We start from the raw sequence: 21,417 nt of genomic DNA, 5'->3' as shown, positions 1-21,417 counted from the left end.
AGGGACTGCTCTAGATGGGAGCACTCCTAAAAAGAGCACAGAACAAAACACCCAACATATAAAGAAGGGAGGAGGAGGAATAAGAAGGGAGAGAAAAAAGAATCATCAGACCGTGTTTATAACAGCTCAACAAGCGAGTTAAGTTAGACACTAAGATAGTAAAGAAGCTAACCATTAACCTTTGGTAACCACAAACTTAAAGCCTGCAATGGCAATAAGTACATACCTTTCAATAATCACCCTAAATGTAAATGGACTGAATGCACCAATCAAAAGACACAGAGTAATAGAATGGATAAAAAAGCAAGATCCATCCATATGCTGCTTACAAGAGACTCACCTCAAACCCAAAGACATGCACAGACTTAAAGTCAAGGGATGGAAAAGATATTTCATGCAAATAGCAGAGAGAAAAAAGCAGGTGTTGCAATACTAGTATCAGACAAAACAGACTTCAAAATGAAGAAAGTAACAAAAGATAAAGAAGGACATTACATAATGATAAAGGGCTCAGTCCAACATGAGGATATAACCATTATAAATATATATGCACCCAATACAGGAGCACCAACATATCTGAAATAAATACTAACAGAACTAAAGGAGGAAATAGAATGCAATGCATTCATTCTGGGAGACATCAACACACCACTCACTCCAAAGGACAGATCCACCAGACAGAAAATAAGTAAGGACACAGAGGCACGGAACAACACACTAGAACAGATGGACCTAATAGACATCTACAGAACTCTACATCCAAAAGCAACAGGATACACATTCTCTCAAGTGCACATGGAACATTCTCCAGAATAGACCACATACTAGGCCACAAAAAGAGCCTCAGTAAATTCCAAAAGATTGAAATCCTACCAACCAACTTTTCAGACCACAAAGGCATAAAACTAGAAACAAACTGTACAAATAAAGCAAAAAGGCTCACAAACACATAGAGGCTTAACAACACGCTCCTAAATAATCAGTGGATCAATGACCAAATCAAAATGGAGACTCAGCAATATATGGAAACAAATGACAACAACAACACAAAGCCCCAACTACTGTGGGATACAGCAAAAGCAGTCTTAAGAGGAAAGTATATAGCAATCCAGGCCTATTTAAAGAAGGAAGAACAATCCAAATGAATGGTCTAATGTCACAATTATCGAAATTGGAAAAAGAAGAACAAATGAGGCCTAAGGGCAGCAGAAGGAGGGACATAATAAAGATCAGAGAAGAAATAAATAAAATTGAGAAGAATAAAACAATAGCAAAAATCAATGAAACCAAGAGCTGGTTCTTTGAAAAAATAAACAAAATAGATAAGCCTCTAGCCAGACTTATTAAGAGGAAAAGAGAGTCAACACAAATCAACAGAATCAGAAACAAGAAAGGAAAAATCACGACGGACCCCACAGAAATACAAAGAATTACTAGAGAGTACTATGAAAACCTATATGCTAACAAGCTGGGAAACCTAGGAGAAATGGACAATTTCCTAGAAAAATACAACCTTCCAAGACTGACCCAGAAAGAAACAGAAAATCTAAACAGACCAATGACCAGCAATGAAATTGAAGCGGTAATCAAAAAACTACCAAAGAACAAAACCCCCAGGCCAGATGGATTTACCTCGGAATTTTATCAGACATACAGGGAAGACATAATACCCATTCTCCTTAAAGTTTTCCAGAAAATAGAAGAGGAGGGAATACTCCCAAACTCATTCTATGAAGTCAACATCATCCTAATGCCAAAACCAGGCAAAGACCAAACCAAAAAAGAAAACTACAGACCAATATTCCTGTTGAACGAAGATGCAAAAATATTCAACAAAATATTAGCAAACCGAATTCAAAAATACATCAAAAGGATTGTACACAACGACCAAGTGGGATTCATCCCAGGGATGCAAGGATGGTACAACATTCGAAAATCCATCAACATCATCCACCACATCAACAAAAAGAAAGACAAAAACCACATGATCATCTCCATACATGCTGAAAAAGCATTTGACAAAATTCAACATCCATTCATGATAAAAACTCTCAGCAAAATGGGAATAGAGGGCAAGTACCTCAACATAATAAAGGCCATATATGATAAACCCACAGCGAACATTATACTGAACAGTGAGAAGCTGAAAGCTTTTCCTCTGAGATCAGGAACTAGACAGGGATGCCCACTCTCCCCACTGTTATTTAACATAGTCTGGAGGTCCTAGCCACGGCAATCAGACAAAACAAAGAAATACAAGGAATCCAGATTGGTAAAGAAGAAGTTAAACTGTCACTATTTGCAGATGACATGATATTGTACATAAAAAACTCTAAAGATTCCACCCCAAAACTACTAGAACTGATATTGGAATACAGCAAAGTTGCAGGATACAAAATTAACACACAGAAATCGGTAGCTTTCCTATACACTAACAATGAACCAATAGAAAGAGAAATCAGGAAAACAATTCCATTCACAATTGAATCAAAAAGAATAAAATACCTAGGAATAAACCTAACCAAAGAAGTGTAAGACCTATACTCTGAAAACTACCAGTCACTCGTAAGAGAAATTAAAGGGGACACTAATAAATGGAAACTCATCCCATGCTCATGGCTAGGAAGAATTAATATCATCAAAATGGCCATCCTGCCCAAAGCAATATACAGATTTGATGCAATCCCTCTCAAATTACCAGCAACATTCTTCAATGAACTGGAACAAATAATTCAAAAATTCATATGGAAACACCAAAGACCCAAATAGCCAAAGCAATCCTGAGAAAGAAGAATAAAGTAGGGGGGATCTCACTCCCCAACTTCAAGCTCTACTACAGAGCCATAGTAATCAAGACAATTTGGTACTGGCACAAGAACAGAGCCACAGACCAGTGGAACAGACTAGAGACTCCAGACATTAACCCAAACATATATGGTCAATTAATATTTGATAAAGGAGCCATGGACATACAATGGTGAAATGACAGTCTCTTCAACAGATGCTGCTGGCAAAACTGGACAGCTACATGTAGGAGAATGAAACTGGACCATTGTCTAACCCCATATACAAAAGTAAATTCAAAATGGATCAAAGACCTGAATGTAAGTCATGAAACCATTAAATTCTTAGAAAAAATCATAGGCAAAAACCTCTTAGACATAAACATGAGTGACCTCTTCTTGAACATATCTCCCCAGGCAAGGAAAACAACAGCAAAAATGAACAAGTGGGACTATATTAAGCTGAAAAGCTTCTGTACAGCAAAAGACACCATCAATAGAACAAAAAGGAATCCTACAGTATGGGAGAATGTATTTGTAAATGACAGATCCAATAAAGGCTTGATGTCCAAAATATATAAAGAGCTCACATGCCTCAATAAACAAAAAACAAATAATCCAATTAAAAAATGGGCAGAGAACTGAACAGATAGTTCTCCAAAAAAGAAATACAGATGGCCAACAGACACATGAAAAGATGCTCCACATCACTAATTATCAGAGAAATGCAAATTAAAACTACAATGAGGTATCACCTCACACCAGTAAGGATGGCTACCATCCAAAAGACAAACAACAACAAATGTTGGCGAGGCTGTGGAGAAAGGGGAACCCTCCTACACTGCTGGTGGGAATGTAAATTAGTTCAACCACTGTGGAAAGCAGTATGGAGGTTCCTCAAAATGCTCAAAACAGACTTACCATTTGACCCAGGAATTCCACTTCTAGGAATTTACCCTAAGAACGCAGCAATCAAGTTTGAAAAAGACAGATGCACCCCTATGTTTATTGAAGCACTATTTACAATAGCCAAGAATTTGAAGCAACCTAACTGTCCATCAGTAGATGAATGGATAAAGAAGATGTGGTACATATACACAATGGAATATTACTCAGCCATAAGAAGAGGGCAAATCCTACCATTTGCAGCAACATGGATGGAGCTGGAGGGTATTATGCTCAGTGAAATAAGCCAAGTGGAGAAAGAGAAATACCAAATGATTTCCCTCATCTGTGGAGTATAAGAACAAAGGAAAAACTGAAGGAACAAAACAGCAGTGGAATCACAGAAACCAAGAATGGACTAACAGTTACCAAAGGGAAAGGGACTGGGGAGGATGGGTGGGGAGGGAGGGATGGGGGGGGAGGAGAAGGGGGGTATTAAGATTAGCATGCAAAATGGGGTGGAGAAAGGGGAGGGCTGTACAACACAAAGAAGACAAGTAGTGATTCTACAACATTTTGCTATGCTGATGGACAGTGACTGTAAAGGGGCTTGTAGGGGGAACCTGGTATAGGGGAGAGCCTAGTAAAGATAATACTCTTCATATAAGTGTAGATTAATGATAATGAGAAGAAAAAAAAAGAAAGAAAGAAAAGGGGGATAACTCCCTGATAGGATAAAAGTAACTGTAAATCAACGATTAATGCATGCTCTAAATGTCCTTAATTTTGATCACTTGAAGGATGTCAGATAGTCGGCTATGGAGGTACATTTTTCTGATAACATTCCTTTCTCTTAAAAAAAAAAAAGCAGTTCCTGTGTGGTGACCTCCAATGAGTTCTACACAATGGTATAAAGGGCATATCAAAGTGTGGGCAAAGGGTCTGTTTGTGTTTATACAGAGGATCAAAGCCTAATTGGGCTACCCAGAAAATGAACTAACATACGATATGAAGAAGAACTTCCAACATCAGCACTCGCTGGAAGAGTCATACCAGAAGATGATCATCAAAAAACCTCAACAAAGATCCAGGCGATGATGCAGTTGTAACTGCATCCATCCCACTGGTTCCTGGACTTGCCATTGGAATGAAGAAGGAGATATCTAACCTGACCTGTGCTTTCAGTAAAACAACAAATTTGACTGGATCTATACTGCTGGAAGTCAACCAAGAATTAGGAGAAGTGCAAGTTGTAGCGCTCCAAAATCTTACAACTACAGAATATCTACTGTTAAAAGAACATATGGGATGTGAACAGTTCCCAGGAATGGGTTGTTTTAATTTGTCTGATTTCTCTCAGACTGTTCATGTACAGTTGGACAATATCCATCATATCATAGACAAATTTTCACAAATGCCTAGGATGCCTAACTGGTTTTCTTGGCTTCACTGGAGATGGCTGGTAATTATAGGTCTGCTTTGGTTATGTAACTGTGTTCCTATTATGTTAATGTGTGTGCACAATTTAATTAGTAGTTTAAAACCTATACATGCTTAAGTTACTCCACAAGAAGATATGTCAAAGAAATAATCAATCCTCCCATGTTTTCTTCCATCTGCTACTTCTATAGCTTTTCTTCTTCCTTCCTAATTACAACCCTTAAATAGAATTCGTGCCTCATATCGAATTTACCGAGTATCATAATTCTTCCAAGTGGTAAAGATACCTCAAGACAAAGGCTGGGCATAGAAGCCATAGGGCATAAATTTGCAAAGAAGTAAAAAGGTAACCTTTTCAAACAATATTGCTTCTCTCTCACTTACCAACTTTACATTTACCTATATGGCCCCGGAAGATGACTGGTTAGCCAGAGACGAGTAAGATTCCTCAAGGGAGGAGCAACCTAAGACAGGCACAGTCGCAGGGGGGTCATCAGGTGAGAAATTGGGGATCAACAGAGGTGAGGCTTAGAACCTCACCCCCCCCCTGTTTTGAGAGAAATCTCCTACATCCGTGGATGTTTTATTGCCCTTGTCTAGCTTGGATTAACACATAGTCTACAGGCACCCACCTGATCATCCACATTTGCTCTCTTACAGCACTAAACTATGTTTTCTACCTTTATCTTGCATCTACCTACCACTTCAGCATTTTATTAAAATAATAACAATAATAATAATAATAATAATGGGGGAGAAATGTGGGATTCACATATAAATCAAGTATAAAAATCAAACGAATATTCATATTTGACCTGATTGTTTATAGTTCATGAATGGTGATCAAAGCCTAAAGTTTCTGTGATGACTGCCCTTGTACTGTTCACCATGTAAGAACTTATTCACTATGTAAGAATTGTTCACCATGTAAGAAATTGTGCATTGTGCTTCAGAAGATTGGAGACTGATGAGAATTAGGCTTGGGGTGGATTAATGATTGTGAATTGAGCACTGAGTCCCCTATACAGAGTTTTATTGTTGTTAACAGCCATTTGATCAATAAATATGAGAGATGCCCTCTCAAAAAAAAAAAAAGGGAACAAAAAAAAAAAAGAAAGTAGAATAAGGCCTCTGTGCTTGGGGGATCAGAGAGCCACTAAATGGGATAGTGAAGTAGATTACACAGAAACTGGAAAATATTTGACACAGGGAAAATCCAAATTCTGCAATGTTGTCATAATCTTGCAAAAGATGGAAATGCGCAAGGACTAGCAAAAAAATAAACCCGTGGGAAAATGTATGGTGTGTGAGGGAGTGGGAATGGAGTCATTTTTCACGCCCCATCTTCCCAGATTTATGTCATGACATAATGCCACTAAACATTAGCAAAGAATAATAATTTAAAAAACTCAAGCAATCATAAAGAAATATTTAAATAGCAATTCCAAGTGTTGCCTTAACTGTTATTCAAGTTTGGGATATAGTTTTATTTATCAAAGAAATATTTATTGAGTGCCTACTTTGTGCCAGTTTTAGGTACTTGCGATGTAGCAGTAAAAAAAAAGAGGCCTAACCTTGACAAGTTTACCTATTATCAATTGAATTCTATGAATTAAATGTAAACTCTTTGACCTATGGGACCTCAGGTACTCTATTAAGGATTATTATAAGAGTTTGGACACAGTTTTATGACCTTTTACGGTCCTATCAGGTCATATCTGTGGGCTAACTGATGTCAAGAGTTACTCCTGACTATCATTGTATCTCAGCCATGTCATTCAATCTTCATTAAAAAAAATTTTTTTGAGCATCTACTGTGGTTCAGGCACTGTGTAAGGCACTGAGTTCTCCAGTGTGAATACTAGGTATGTAGGTCCTGCCTTCGTGGCGCTCACTATACAGGGAGACCGATTTATAAATAACTATGGTGAGTGGGTGGAGTCCTACTTTAAAACTGTTATGAAGGGCTCTACCGAGGAGGTAGCATGCGTGCCGATACATGAAAGAGGAGGTGGAAGAGCTTTCTGATAACTAAGAACTCCACGTGCAATGAACGTGAAGCAGGAGGAAACTGCGCATGTTGCAGGGCATTAAAAAGACCAGTGAGGCCAAAAAGAAAAAGAGAATGCAAGATGCAAGACCTTTGAGACCTAAGTTATCTGTTTGGATTTTATGTGAAATGCTTTATCTCTATAGCTAAGGTAATAAAACTTTGGGAGACATTAAAGAAACTTAAATAAACAGAGACAGATTTAATATTGTAAAGATATCAATTACCCCCCATGGTGTTCTATATATACAATGCAATTCTAATCAACACTACAACAGGGGTTTTCATTAAGTTTGATAAGTGGAGGGTAAAATGAGCCAAGGGCCAGCATAACCAAAATCTTTCTGAAGAAGGATGAGAAGATCTGCTCAGTTGGAGATCAGGATTAACTGTGAACTATGACAAGTAGGACTGTGTGTGGTTGTGATGTATGGTGGCCAGTGGAATAGAGAGCTCAGAAACAAATTAATGCACATAAGGAATTTTGGCATGTGTCAGATATGGCCTGGTAGATCAGGAGAAAAAAGGGTCTATTCTTAAAAGGACCTGGGAAAAGTGTTTATACATATAGGAAAGAGTGAATTTGGCACCCTATCTCACACCATACCCCAAAATTAACCTTCAGATAGATCAAAGACTTAAATTAGAGAGCAAAACTATACACCTTTCAAAAGAAACACAGGGACTCCTCTTTCTCATCTTAGTTTAGGGAAGAGCTTGTTAAGGATACAGAATGTGCTAATTATATGTGCAAAGATTGATAACACTGACTATATTATAATTAAGGGCTTTTGTTACCAAAAGGTACCTTATAAGTAATAAAAATGGCAAGTTACATATGTAACTGGCAAAAGAGTATTAAAACATATATAAAGAACTAATACATATCAGTAAGAGGACAAATAATCCAGTAGAAATGTAGATAAAAAACATGAATAGACACTCCACAGAAAAGGAAATACAAATGAGTACCAAATAAATGAAAATACATTTAGCCTTATTAGTGATTGAGGGAATACAAAAGCAATACAATAATGAAATGCCATTTTATACTTATATAACAAGCTGAAATTAAGAGTCCTGACAATACCAAATATTGGAGAGGATTTGGAATCATTGAAGCTCTTTGATGGCTATACTTTGCTGGCATGAGTGTAAATCAGTGAGACTAGTTTGGAAAATAGTTTGACTTTTCTTTTTGTAAAGATGAACATTCATTTACCAAAGGACCTAGTTTCTGGACACAAAGTCAAGATATCATCTTCCACATATGCAACAGGAGATATGTACAAGGATGCTCACTCATATCATCATTGTTGATAAAGGCAACATCCTGGAAGCAACTCCAATGTCTATCAAAAGTTAATAGATAACCCAGTTTGAAAAAGACATATGCACCCCTCTGTTTATCACAGCACTATTTACAATAGCCAAAAAATGGAAGCAACCTAAGTGTCCATTAGTAGATGAATGGATAAAGAAGATGTGGTACATATACACAATGGAATATTATTCAGCCATAAGAAGAAAACAAATCCTACCATTTGCAACAACATGGATGGAGATGGAGGACATTATGCTCAGTGAAATAAGCCAGGTGGAGAAAGACAAGTATCAGATTATTTCACTCATCTGTGGAGTATAACAACAAAGAAAAAACTGAAGGAACAAAACAGCAGCAGAATCACAGAACCCAAGAATGGACTAACAGTTACCAAAGGGAAAGGAGAGGATGGGTGGGAAGGGAGGGATAAGGGGGGAAATGGGGCATTATGATTAGCACACATAATGTAGGGGGCTGGGGACATGAGGAAGGCAGTATATACAGAGAAAACAAGTAATGATTCTATAGCATCTTACTATGCTGATGGACAGTGACTGTAATGGGGTATTTTTGGGGGAGTTGATAATAGGGGGAGTCTAGTAATCATAATGTTGTTCAAGTAATTCTACATTAACGATATCAAAATTTTAAAAAAAGTTAATGGATAAATGCACTGCAATATCTTTGCACAGTGGAATATTATACAGCAGTCAAGATGAATGTTCTACAGCTACACTCATCAGTATGGATGGCTGTCAGCAACATAGTATGGAACTAAAATGTTCCAAAGATTTTTTTATACAACTTAAAATCCTTATTATAGTTAAAAAACTAATAAAATAATATGCTTTAAGGAATGTATACAGTAACTAAAACTAGATAAAAAGGAATTATATACAAGTTTCAGGATAGTGGCATGTGTCACCAGGCTGGATGGGAGGAGTTCATAAAAGATACAAAGTTCTGGTCCTTGCAGCAGGTGTGTTACTCCACGAATGAAATAATGAGCACTTACAAAAGAGGGTCTGCACAGGCCAACAAAGAAAGTGTTTCATGAAATGAGGACTAAAAGTAATTCCATTTAGAGCACCCAAGTGGTACGTCAGAAAAGGAAGGATCCTTTGAGCCTATCTGGTCCAATTTTCCCAGGTCACAGATATAGAAACCAAGGTCCAGGTAGAGAACAGGACTCAGACACATTACTTGGCCATGGCAAACTAAAAGTCAGTCTTAAATTTCCTAATTGCAGAAGTCAGTATTTGACTTGCAATGATACATGCACACTAAACATATGCATAAAATAAAATGGCGACCAAGAATCAATGACCATTGTTACAGCATATGTTCTGAAGGGCTCCGAGGAAGGCCTGGCACGCATGTGTGCATGTGTGCACTGAGTACATGATGCAAGCCAAGGTGCTATACTGGGCTGTAAGTTTTAAGGAACTACTATTCTCCTGGTGAAGAGTGAAGAAGAAGTAGTCAAAGAATAGGGGCCATGGCTCAACATGAGGGGAAAAAAGCCACCTGCCATCTCCTAAGGCCAAGGAATGCAATGTCGCTGAACCACAGATTTGAATTCCAATCTCCAGACTCTTCAGAATGAAGGCTTCCAATGTCCTGAGGATGGATGAAAAGTCGTGACACCCCTTCATTTGGGGTCCAAACACAGAGATGTTCTGGTCAAAGCAGAAACAAAAAAGCACCAGTTCAAAGCAGCAAATCTGTGCCACGTTGCCTGGTCTAGGTGGAATTCTAACAGGAGTAACGAGGTAAAACATCTGAGATGAAAAGAGAACAACTTATGATGTTTAAAGAGACATGCGGAAGCTTACACACTGCCTCTGGGCATAGTTTATTGAAAGAACTATGTAGCCAGAGAGGGTTCTCTCTCCAGCCACACGGCTGTGTGTACAGGCGGCTTCTCTACAAAATCCTCTGGGCTCACGGTGCATCAGAAGAGGTTCCCTGCCAGGTAAGGAACATGAAGGATGAAGGAGAGGCCACGCTGGGCCCAAACGCAGAATTTCCTTTTCATGTCCTTCCATCCACTCTCCTAGGACAACTGGAAATGCCCAGGATTAAATTCAACCAGTAGATTTTTTTAAAATTCAAAATTATTTTCCCTTAGTAAAAGCTCTAGAGAGGAATTAGGGTAGCAGTTCAGGAGAAACAGTTAGAAGCCTATTGAAATAACAGGGAGTTTCTCCCATAACATTCCTATGCCTTGGATATGAGGTGACCTGGAATTTTTCTAATCCGGGAGAAAACAGACCTTGCCTAATGCCTTTAATATATATCTCCTGTCACTAACTCTCCAAAGACATAGAGCAATTCCAATGAGAATGTGGGTACAGAACAAAGGTGAAGGGTTCACACACATGTGTGGGCAAACATGCATTTGCATACATGTGCCAGTGGTACAGCTACTCCATCAGCTCACAGACATGCAGGCTCAGACACGCACACATTATAACAAGTATACTTAGCCACATGTGCACACTGCAGGAATATTTTCCATATAGCAACTTCTCCTGTTTTCTTGCAGCTGAACTGAATGATTAATGTTTATGGTGAAAACCTTCCCAGTGTCAGGAGAAAGTGATTTGCTGTGCCTTAGGTAACAAATGCAGAGCATCTGTTGATTCCTACTGTCACGGTACCCGGCTCCATCACAAACACCCAAGTTATAATAGAAGAAAAGGAACACCCGAAGGCACCTATACAGGCTTTCCTGATATTCTACAAGTGGATGACAGGCAGCCCGAATGGTCTCACTTACATACATGCAGCTTACATCAGAACACAACCTCCTTGACTCCCAGTGCCAGACATCATTCTTTTCAACTCAGAGTCGTTTCTATTGAAATACCTGTCAACCTGTCTCTCAGCCCAGCAGACCTGTGTATGGCATCTACCCAGGGACACCTGCATTTTTCAAGTCTCTGGAAGAGAAACATCTTATGCAGGTTGAGTGATGGGCTGAGGGTTGGAAAAAATGACTCCTAGACATTCCAGAGCCCTGACTTTTAAGATTTAGGGAAGGCCTTCGGGTGAATCTATTAAGTTCTGTGTGTGTGTATGTCTTTCTTAATCTCACAAGTAAACAACAGTACAGACCTAAATGGTACAGGAGAGGAGGAAATATTTATAGGGCAATGTCTGTGGTGGGACCCAGGATCCAAGCTGCAAGATGCTATTAGTAAAATCAAAGGGATACTGGCAGACTGGCCCTATGTGTCTTCAATTACTCCACCATCTGTTTAACAACCTCAAGGAAGACAGGGCAGGGCTTCTTGAATCTGAGCCTTAAAATCACTAGTACCTAACACCTTCCTGTGCCTGAGCAAGTTGGCTGTAGCATAGCCTGTGATCATGCTGGATTCTGGCAGAGAACAGAGTAAGGCCAGAGTGGAGACTATGTTACTCAGCAGGTATTTGGCTGGGATGACATGTTAGAGTGGATTGACTGGATTCATTTTATGCAGTGCTTCCTCCCAACCTTGGATGTACACTAGAATTTCCCAAGCAACTTCAACAAAAGAAACCCACATGGATAGACCCTCTCCCCCAGAGAGTCTGATTTATTTAGATTGCAGTGAGGTCAAGATATCCATCCATCCATCCATTTACATATCTACTTACTTATTTATTTATCTATACTTTCAAGGGATGGCACAAATCTTCAGCCCAGCTTGAGAACCACTAAACTTGTTAGACAAAAATTTCACCATTACCCCTTGTTGAGATAAAGCACAGACCCACATATTCATCTGAAGAATATTTACTGAGCACATACTTTGTGCAAACTTTTCTTTTAGGTCCTAAGGACATACTGAAAACCAAAAACAAGTATGGCCATGATTAGTTCAAGACCAAAGGCCATCAGGCCGGAGAACCAGGAAAGGACCAACATCACAGTTAATGAAGGTCATCTGCAGGCAGAATGCTGTCTTGCTCAGGGCAGGGCATTTTTTTTTGTTCTGTTAAGACCTTCAACTGATTGGATGAGGCCCACCCAAATTATGGTGGGCAATCTGCTTCACTCAAAGTCCATTGGCTTTAATATTAATTGCATTCAAAAACACCCTCACACAACCAGAATAATGTTTGACCTCATATCTTGGCACCATTGCCTAGCCACATTGACACATAAAATAATCATCACATGCCCCAGGTTCTTAGGGGCTAAAAGCCCAGAAGGGGACTAGATGATACAAAAGCACACAAACAAAATAAGCTCAGACTGTGAAAATGGTATGAAAGAAATAAGCAAGATGCTGGTAAGGTAGACAGTAGATGGAGAAATCCTCTTAGAAGTGAAGAATGGGAGGAGCCAGCATGAGAAGTATAAAGTGAAAAATGTTATAGGCAGAAAAATGACATTCACAAAGTCACATGAACGGCCAAGAGCTGGGTGAGCTTGATAAAATGCCAGAAGGCTCAAGGAGCCGGGACACAGACAGCAACAGGAGAAGAGGCAAGAGATAAAGTTTGAGAGGCAGGCCAGGGCCAGATCATTCATGGCTCTAAGGTTAAGATGAAGCCAAGGCAGGGAAGTAACATGATTGGATTGACTAGTTAAGATGTTCTGTCTGGCTGCAGTGTAGAGAAGGGAATAGGGGAAGAGCGGTTGGCAGATGGGTGGGTGGATGGGCAGGAAGGTCCTGAAATAGTCTAGGATCAGACGAGTACTCAGAACAGGAGGCTGTGGAGATGCGGCCACATGACCTAACCTGTGTGCACTTTCATACAAGAAGCAGTCAAACTTTCTAGAGCACTAGACTGTGGCAGGTAGGGAGGACTAGATGATGCCCACATTTCTGGCTTAAACAATTCAAAGGAAATAAGAGCTTTTCTTCCTGGTTACCAGCCTGGCTCAAGTTACATCCCATGGCCAACTGCATTATGCAAATTGTGTATTTTAATTAATGTAGATTCAGTTTGCATTATGCAAATACAGGCTCTGGGCTGTATTAGTCACTTCCTGCCTATATTCCCCCCTGTTCACCAGGACCACATCCCATCCTCCCCACTGCTCCTCTGGGGACCTGAGCCATGAGCATGTCTTGGGTGAGTGAGCACTGAGAGTGCCCAAGCCGGAGAACAGAAGGAAGGTGTGGCCCCAAATCCAAACTGCACCAGCACCTTCCACAGATCTCTCTCTTTGGAGCTAGGAATGAGCTCACCCACGCAGCTGGTCCCCTCTCTCTGTCGATGTGTCTGCTGCAGTGCAGCATTCTCTCCATCTCAGCCTTCTTGCAATGTGCTCTGATGGAATGGTGACTCCTGGGGCCCAAGCTCTTTGTTCAGATCAAATCCAACAATCTGTACGCTGGGGAAATATTGACAACCCTCTGCCCTATCGTACCTTTTACAGGCGCTCCCACACAGGAATGCCGCCTTGTTTTATTGAGGTGAAGTCTGTGTTTTATTTAACTCCGAACGCCAGGCGCCTAGAATAGCTGGCAAGATAAATGTCAATCAACTCCAGCATAATCAAGACACCCATTCCTGCCTCATTAGGGTCCTCTCATTCCCTTTAAGCTTCTCAGATTTATACACTGCAATTAGAAACTTGGGTGATTTTGACTGCTAAACAGAAAGGCTTACTGGGAAGTGTCACATGTCTGAATTTTAAATATTTTCACACTTTGTTAACCGAGTTGCGAGTGTAACATCTTCTGGCCCAATTCCCTCACACTGCGCAGTTTTTATTTTTGGACAGAGATGAGAACAATTAATTGAATTGAAACACATATTGATTACTGTTTTTCATGAACTCTGAACAGCTTGTCTCTGGATGATTTTACTGAGGAGTTTTTAAACAAGTGTTTTGGCTAGATTGGTTCCTTGTGACCTTCAGGCCATAAGCACCTGCCTGCAGGTGTGATGGTCTGTTTATTGGTGAGTTGGGTTGTTCACAAGAGCCAGGTCAGAATGGGAGATGCTACACCAACCTTCTTCACAGATAGGCCCTGACTGGGGCACCCCAATATCTCATTTAAACCCATGCAGGGCTTTAGAAGAGTCTGTAATGGCTTGATTTCCACATCTCTGGTGAGAACACTCAGCTCTTTGGACCCCATGTGAGCAGGAATGTTACTCAGTCCATTTAATGGCCATGTTATTCATCCAAGGACTATAGTGTTTCATGCAACACAGTGTTCCAGATTCAGGTTGCAAGGTTTTCAAATGTTTCTCAGATTGTTGCTTCTTATACTCTAATGGGCACAGAATCATCTGGACATTGTAAACACACAGACTCTGATTCCTTGGGTCCGGACTGCAGCCTGAGATTCTGCGTGTCTGATGTGGATCTGCTGAAGGCCTTTGATGTTACTGAACTCTGTGTACTACCTGCCCCTCTGGTAGGGCACTGATCACAGAAGTGCTTTCTGTATCTCCCACTCAGGTACACATCCCCAAAGATCTGAGGCCATGGCCTAATTCAGCCCAATACTTCCTGTCCCCGGGAAGGCAAGGATGGCTTCAGTGGCTCTGATAAGCACTCTGAGCCCCACTTCAGTGGGCAGGGAAAGAGGTCAAGGCTGCTCAAGAATCATGCTGTTTCACAGCCCTGGGCTGGCATTAGGGTCAGGGCCAGACTCTCATCCCCCGGAAAAGAGAGGCGCATGATCTAACAGTTCCTGGCTCCAGCGAGCTCATCAAGATAAGAACTCCTGACTGAAAGGAACCTGTCAAAGGCTGAATCAGTAGCAGGAAAGAAACAGGTGTGAAAAGGTTTTCACTTTTTCCACCAGGGTCAAGGTCTTCCAATGAACAGCCAAGAACTCACTGCGATATCATAGATGATGGAAATCTCCTTCCTTCCTGGCCCATTTCCCAGATGTCCCCAAGGTGCTTGTGCACCATAGCTCATTAGCCACACAACAGCCTGTGATCTTTTATGAATGTAAATCTGATTCTTTTATTCTTCTTTGAAATCCCCCCTAGGGCTTTCTATTCCCCTCAGGATAAAGCACAAACTCTAGATGCCCTGGCTAACCAGACCCTGCCTACCAACTTCCCACATGATCTCTGTCCTCCATGCTCATGTTCAGTCACTTTGACTGCCTTCCTTCTGGTCAAATGTGTCAAAGTCATTCCTACCCCAGGGCCTTTGCATAAGCTGTTTTTCTGCAAATGCTAACACTGCTTTGCCATTAAATACTCTGGCCACAGGCAAGATTTCAACAGTAGAGCACCTCCAAAATCAGGTATAAACCTCTGACTCTATGGTTTTGACATGGACTTATTTTTCTCTCTTCGTACTCAGCTGAAGGCTGGAATAGTCTGACACCTTCTTGTTACAAAGAGGGGACTGAAGCTCAGAGACAGAATGAGACATAATCAATGCCACTCATATTTTGGGGGATAGAACTGTCCAAGGAGAGAACCAGAGTTATGACTTGGACTCATGGAGAAGACTTTTGATCTTACCCTACTATACACCACTTGGACCTACTGGGTTGAACAATAATTACAGTATTTACACATCCTAACCCTCATTTACCCCAACCCCTTTTTTGTATATTGACTTTGCTGAGTCCTAGCTTGTTCATAGGAAGGTATAGACAATCCTGGATTTCTCTTCTGTTTGGGTCATCCTATTTTTCTTTGTCACAAAATATACTTTTTGAGGCCAGAAGAGGGTGATTTGTAATTTATAGATTTCTCTCTAGAAATTACAACCAGAAGCTAATTTAAAAAATTCAAATTCGTTTCATCTAATTAAATTTGTAAATTGCCTCATAAACAATTACTCTGTTGTAAATGTCTTTAAAAGCAAGGTGTCCTGCTTACTATCTAGGGCAGGACTGGGTTGACCAGTGTTGAGGAGCCCCCCGATCTGTCTGCTCAGGATATATGCTCTCCTCAACTGTAGGAACTTCCTTAAGAATGCTGTCGTCTGGAGAAGTCCAGTGCTCCTCAAACTTGAATGCCCATGGGAATCGCCCAGGGACCTTGTTAAAATGGAGACTGATTCAGGAGATCTGGTGGGGCCTGAGATGCTGTATTTCTAACTGGCTCCCAGGAAATGCCGATGCTGCTGGCCTGTGAACCACACTGAGTAAAAAGCAAGACGTCGCACTTGAATTCAGGATCCATGAATTTGCCACCTTGGCTGTGTGACCTTAGTCTTTCCATATCGTTTCTCTGTTTCTCGATTTCCTCATTTTTTGTGTAATGATAAGAGCAAACATTTATCAATATTATTTCTAAATGCCAAACACAGCCCTAAATGTATGTTTATGTTTCTGGTGAAATATAACTGAAAGATTACCTGATGTACCCAAGGTAAGTGGCAGAGCTGGGCTTCAGAACTAGGCTGTCTGACCTCAAAAGTCAACATTTTTACCTTCTGAGGCCTTACTAGTTTGTGATACACATGCCCACAGCCATGTTTATCCTCAAAACACAATGGCCTAAGCCCATGACCTCCTTAGTTCTCTTTATAGCAACAGGTACAAATTTTGGCATATCCTGAAAGCTAGCCTCAGATGCTCACAACCAAGTGCAACGGCAGCAGCCTCACAGCTCGGGCTCTCTGCAGTCATAACCCAGGTGCTTTGAAGGTGCTTTGCTCCAGCCAAGAAGCCCCTTTGAAGGTGTCTCACCATAGCTCCCTTGTAGAGCTCCTCACGGGAATGCCAACATTCCCATGTCCTTAAAAATCTTCAAGGCACTGGGTTCACATGAAAGTGAGAAGGGTGCCCACTTTCGTGACCAGAGGTCCAGAGAGGGCATCCTGCAATGAGGCCTCAACTTGAAGGAGCTATTGCTCAAGCAGGGTGTCTAACTCATAGCTATGTGCTCATCCTTGTTCACTCACGTAGGGTGTCTAACTCACAGCTGTGTGTGCACCCATGTTCACTCAAGCGGGGTGTCTAACCCACAGCTGTGTGTGCACCCATGTTCACTCAAGCGGGGTGTCTAACCCACAGCTGTGTGTGCACCCATGTTCACTCAAGCAGGGTGTCTAGCTCACAGCTGTGTGTGCACCCATGTTCACTCAAGCAGGGTTTACCTTGTGTATGTCTGTGTGTGAAACTGTCGCTTCTACTTCACAAAGAACAGCATGTAGCTTTGAAATGGCTGACTCTTGTTTCAGGCAAGTTTCCAGTCCTTCTCTTCCCAGACAAGGATTTGAACACATCTGGGGCAAGGTGCTTCCATATTAGGGCACCTCACTTCCTCTACCAATGTCCCCAGGAAGAAAGCTTCTCCCAACCACGTGGCCGAGATGGAGATGTTAGCTCTTCTTCCAATGCTGTGTTTAGTGAGATAAGTCATTTTCTGAAGGTGTTTTCTTAAGCACTTTAACCAGGATGGAGCATTTTTCCTTCCCTCACAGAGGGCTGGGGTCCACCCAGGTCTCTCTAGAGAACTTCTGTGACCATCAGATTCATCCTGAGTATTTCTCCCTCATCACGAGCTCCTTGATTTTCCTCCCAAGAACTCATCCTCCCTTATGGGGAAATAGTCTTCCCCAAGCCTGCTCTCAATGGGTGTGTCTTTCTGTATGAGCACCCAGTGTCTTAAGTCCTTTCATGGGTCTGTAGTGCTTTTCGGCCTGGGGATGCTTGTGGCCTTCCCCTCTCAGACTCCCTAGAGGAACCCTGAAGCAGCCGTTACCACTCCATTATATAGATGAGGAAACTGAGGCTGGCTTGGAGAGAAGAACCTGCCAAAAGTCACTGACACTATGGTAGAGCCACTAGGGTCCTAGATTCCATCATTCCGGCTTCCATGCCCTACCTTCTGCATCTAGGTGTTTCCTTACAGCAGCTGGTATCACAATCTCCTGATATCTCAGAATATATGGGGGTAGAGGCTGAGGAGGGTCAATCGTGTCCATATCCCAGTACTAGAATTTACCTATTTCAGCCCTATTGGATTTTTTTTGTGTTTCTTTGTTGTTGCTTTTCAACATACTTCAGTACAATGTGTCCTGGTTGTGCAAGTGTTCAGGAAGCCACATGTGTTGGCTTGATGTGTGCATGCCTGCCTGAGGACGTTAGCTTCAGCCCTGATATGGGAAGGCTCTGCTCATCCTATGGGGTGCCTTGTGACACCATCACCTGGGTGCCAGTCAATACGCCTTGGCCACAGAGCAACGTTAAAACTCAAAATTATGTACCTCCAGGGTACAGAATGACCCTGAGATTCTTTTGCAAGCCCAGGATGAGCACCCTATGGGTACTGCGGCTTTCCTGATGAGCTGTGTACTGTTTGCTGGGCCTGGGTCTCCTCAGCTATATCCCCAAGCCCTGACTCCCTCACACTGAAGAGATGGGGAATCGCTTCAGTGTGTGGTATGTGCAATTTGCTTTGTCATTGAGGCTGTCACCAAAGACGGCACAACCGCATGCCCTTGCTTTTTCTTCCCATCCTGTTGCCCAAAACCTTTTGGAAAGCCATGTCTCACTTACCTTCATGCACTTAATGGAGCTCTGCACTCAGTAATTATTCACCAACTCCAGGCTGAAGTAAATTAAATAGAGCCAAACCAAGTGATACAGCAAAAGATGTGGTGTCCTTACCTCATAGAGTGTGATGACCCCATTGGTCTCATTGGGAGGCTTCCACTGGATGTAGATCTTCTCCTCAAAGGGCCCGCCTTGAATGGATTCCAGAGGAACAGCTCCTGGAACTGCAGGAGAGAAAAGTTAGGGCTTGATGTCACCTTCCAACTCAGTTCCCCAGTCCCACTGACCTGGAACAGGAACTGGCCAAGTATTCCTGTAAAGGGTCAGATAATAAATGTTTGAGGCTTTGGATTGGAGGGGGGGGGACCACAGTCTCTGTTACAACTACTCATCTTTGCACTTGTAGTTCAAAAACAGCTGCAGACAATCTGTAAATGAATAGGTGGAGATGCATTCCAAAATTCCAAAATAAAACTTTACTTCTAAAGACAGGCAATGAGCTGGTACTGATCTGTGGGCTCTAGTTTGCTAAGCTTTCTCCTGGGAGGTCAATGGCTCTTCACCTGCAAACTGAGCAAGTCTGTTCTCAAGCTAAAGCTGGTCAGGGTACGGAGGACATCAGCAGGCACCAGCCCTGCCAGCAGGACGGATTCTGGAAGTAGATTCTTGCCTTAGGATTGGTGTTTGAGGAATGCCAAGTGAGCCACACTCTCATTTTCCTAACCCTATCAAGTTCTCGCCAAGCAAGTGCTTCCTCAGTTTCCTAATTCCCGAATCCAACAGGAACTATGTGCCTTGAAACCTCAATCCAATCAGCAGAAGCACATCTCGCTGCAAGACAGCAGCTTGTTTGTCTCACTGCTGAGTCTGAATCAATGTCTGGCACATGGTAGATGTTTCATAACCATTTGCCTGCTGGATGAGAGGTGAATAAGGGATTCATGTTAGCATTTTGCCCTAATGAGCAGAACCTTTCCTGGGCTGCTTCTGTGCCCATGTCAGCTCCCGCCAGCACCCTCCTGCTAGACTCCACCATCATTATTAGGACAGTCTGGAAGATGCCGAACCATAAAATAAATGATTCTGCAAACTTCCAGTTATAATCCCTAGGGGAATCATCAATTCATGTAAATCATTACTGGACTTATTTGTATTTTGACATTATAAAAGCAGGTACTTTTACTAAGCACTTACTCTAGGATCAGAATTTTACATACTTTATTTTATTGAAGCCACAAAACAGCTCTGCCCAGTAGGCATATCTCCTTTGTGCTGATAAGGGAACTGAGGCTGAGAGAATTAAGTAACTTGCTCAAGGTCATACAACTCTTAAGTTGTAAAGAGGGACTGAACACCTGCCTGTGAGCTGCAAAGCATATACTCTTAATTATCATGCTATGTCTCTCTAGATATAGCCTTGGCCATATGCTGCAATCAGTTCCCTGTTGTCAAATTAAAATACATTTATTTTTTCTCACTATGCACATGATACAAAGAATTTGTTGAACATTAAGAATATACAAAAAGGTTCAAAAATCATTCACAATCCCTTAACTGGAGATTTTTTTCCAGAATTTTTATGCCTGTGCATATACATATTTCATGTTTAAAAATTCAACTCCCACTGTGCATATTATACGGTGACCTTTTGTTGCAAAACAGATCACAGAGTTTTTATAAAAAATCCTTCAAAGTTTTTTGGGGCCATGCATCTTAATGCTCCATTATTGTGACTGATCCTCTATTATGGGGTATAAAATTCTGTTTGAATTCTTTATGATTATAAATAACACTGAAATGAGCATTCTTATCAGTAAGCAATGACACACAACTCTGCTGATGTCCCTAAGATAAATTCTTAGCAATTAGTTTATTGGGCCAAAGTAGAGGAACTATTTTATATTTAAGGCTCTTGGACACATATTACCAGATTGCTTTCCAGAGTTTGTTAGCATTCTGAGTTCCCCAACAGAAGATTATGCATTTCCTGTCCTTGCCAACACTGGCTATTTAAAAAATTAAGTGTATGTATGTATGTGTATCTTTTCCGGAATACTGGAGAGTGAAGATTTTTCCCCTCCAGTTTAACTGGCCGTTTGCATGGATTCTTTTATAAACATGTTCTCTATACTCCATGCTCATTTTCCTGTATGGCTCTTCTTTTTTGTTCATCGTTATCTTAGGGGCTTGTAATTATAATCTGCTTTTAAGGATATAAGCTCTTCCGCATAGGTTACAAATACTTCTGTCAGTTTTTCATTTGCTTTTTAAATCCTGTAGGTGTGTAGAAGCTTCTAAGTAGTCTGATCTCTTATTGCTTTTCCTTATCCATTCGTCCTTTCCACAAATATTTATTGACTACTTAATATGACCAAGGGACTGTGATGGACTCTAGGGATATACCCATGACAAAGACAGAGATAACCTAAGGCTTGATAAAGCTTGTATTCTGGGAAGGGAGACAGACATTAAATAAATAATGACACTCACAATTATTTTTTA

General features: G+C 41.1%; 1 protein-coding gene across 14 annotated transcripts in view; it reads right to left on the bottom strand.

Annotated features, from left to right (window-relative positions):
• The window catches only part of PTPRT (protein tyrosine phosphatase receptor type T), a 970,716-nt gene that overhangs the window by 330,340 nt on the left and 618,959 nt on the right, over positions 1–21,417 (bottom strand). For all 14 annotated transcript variants that reach the window (XM_073236577.1, XM_073236581.1, XM_073236583.1 and 11 more), the window contains exon 9: positions 19,030–19,139. In XM_073236577.1, the coding sequence (XP_073092678.1) occupies positions 19,030–19,139 (110 nt within the window). The remainder of the gene's footprint in view (positions 1–19,029; positions 19,140–21,417) is intronic.

This window comes from Manis javanica, chromosome 5 (assembly GCF_040802235.1).
Source record: "Manis javanica isolate MJ-LG chromosome 5, MJ_LKY, whole genome shotgun sequence".
Taxonomy (NCBI): domain Eukaryota; kingdom Metazoa; phylum Chordata; class Mammalia; order Pholidota; family Manidae; genus Manis; species Manis javanica.
The sequence above is the reverse complement of the archived record's forward strand: the minus strand, read 5'-3'. Positions and strand labels throughout refer to the sequence as shown.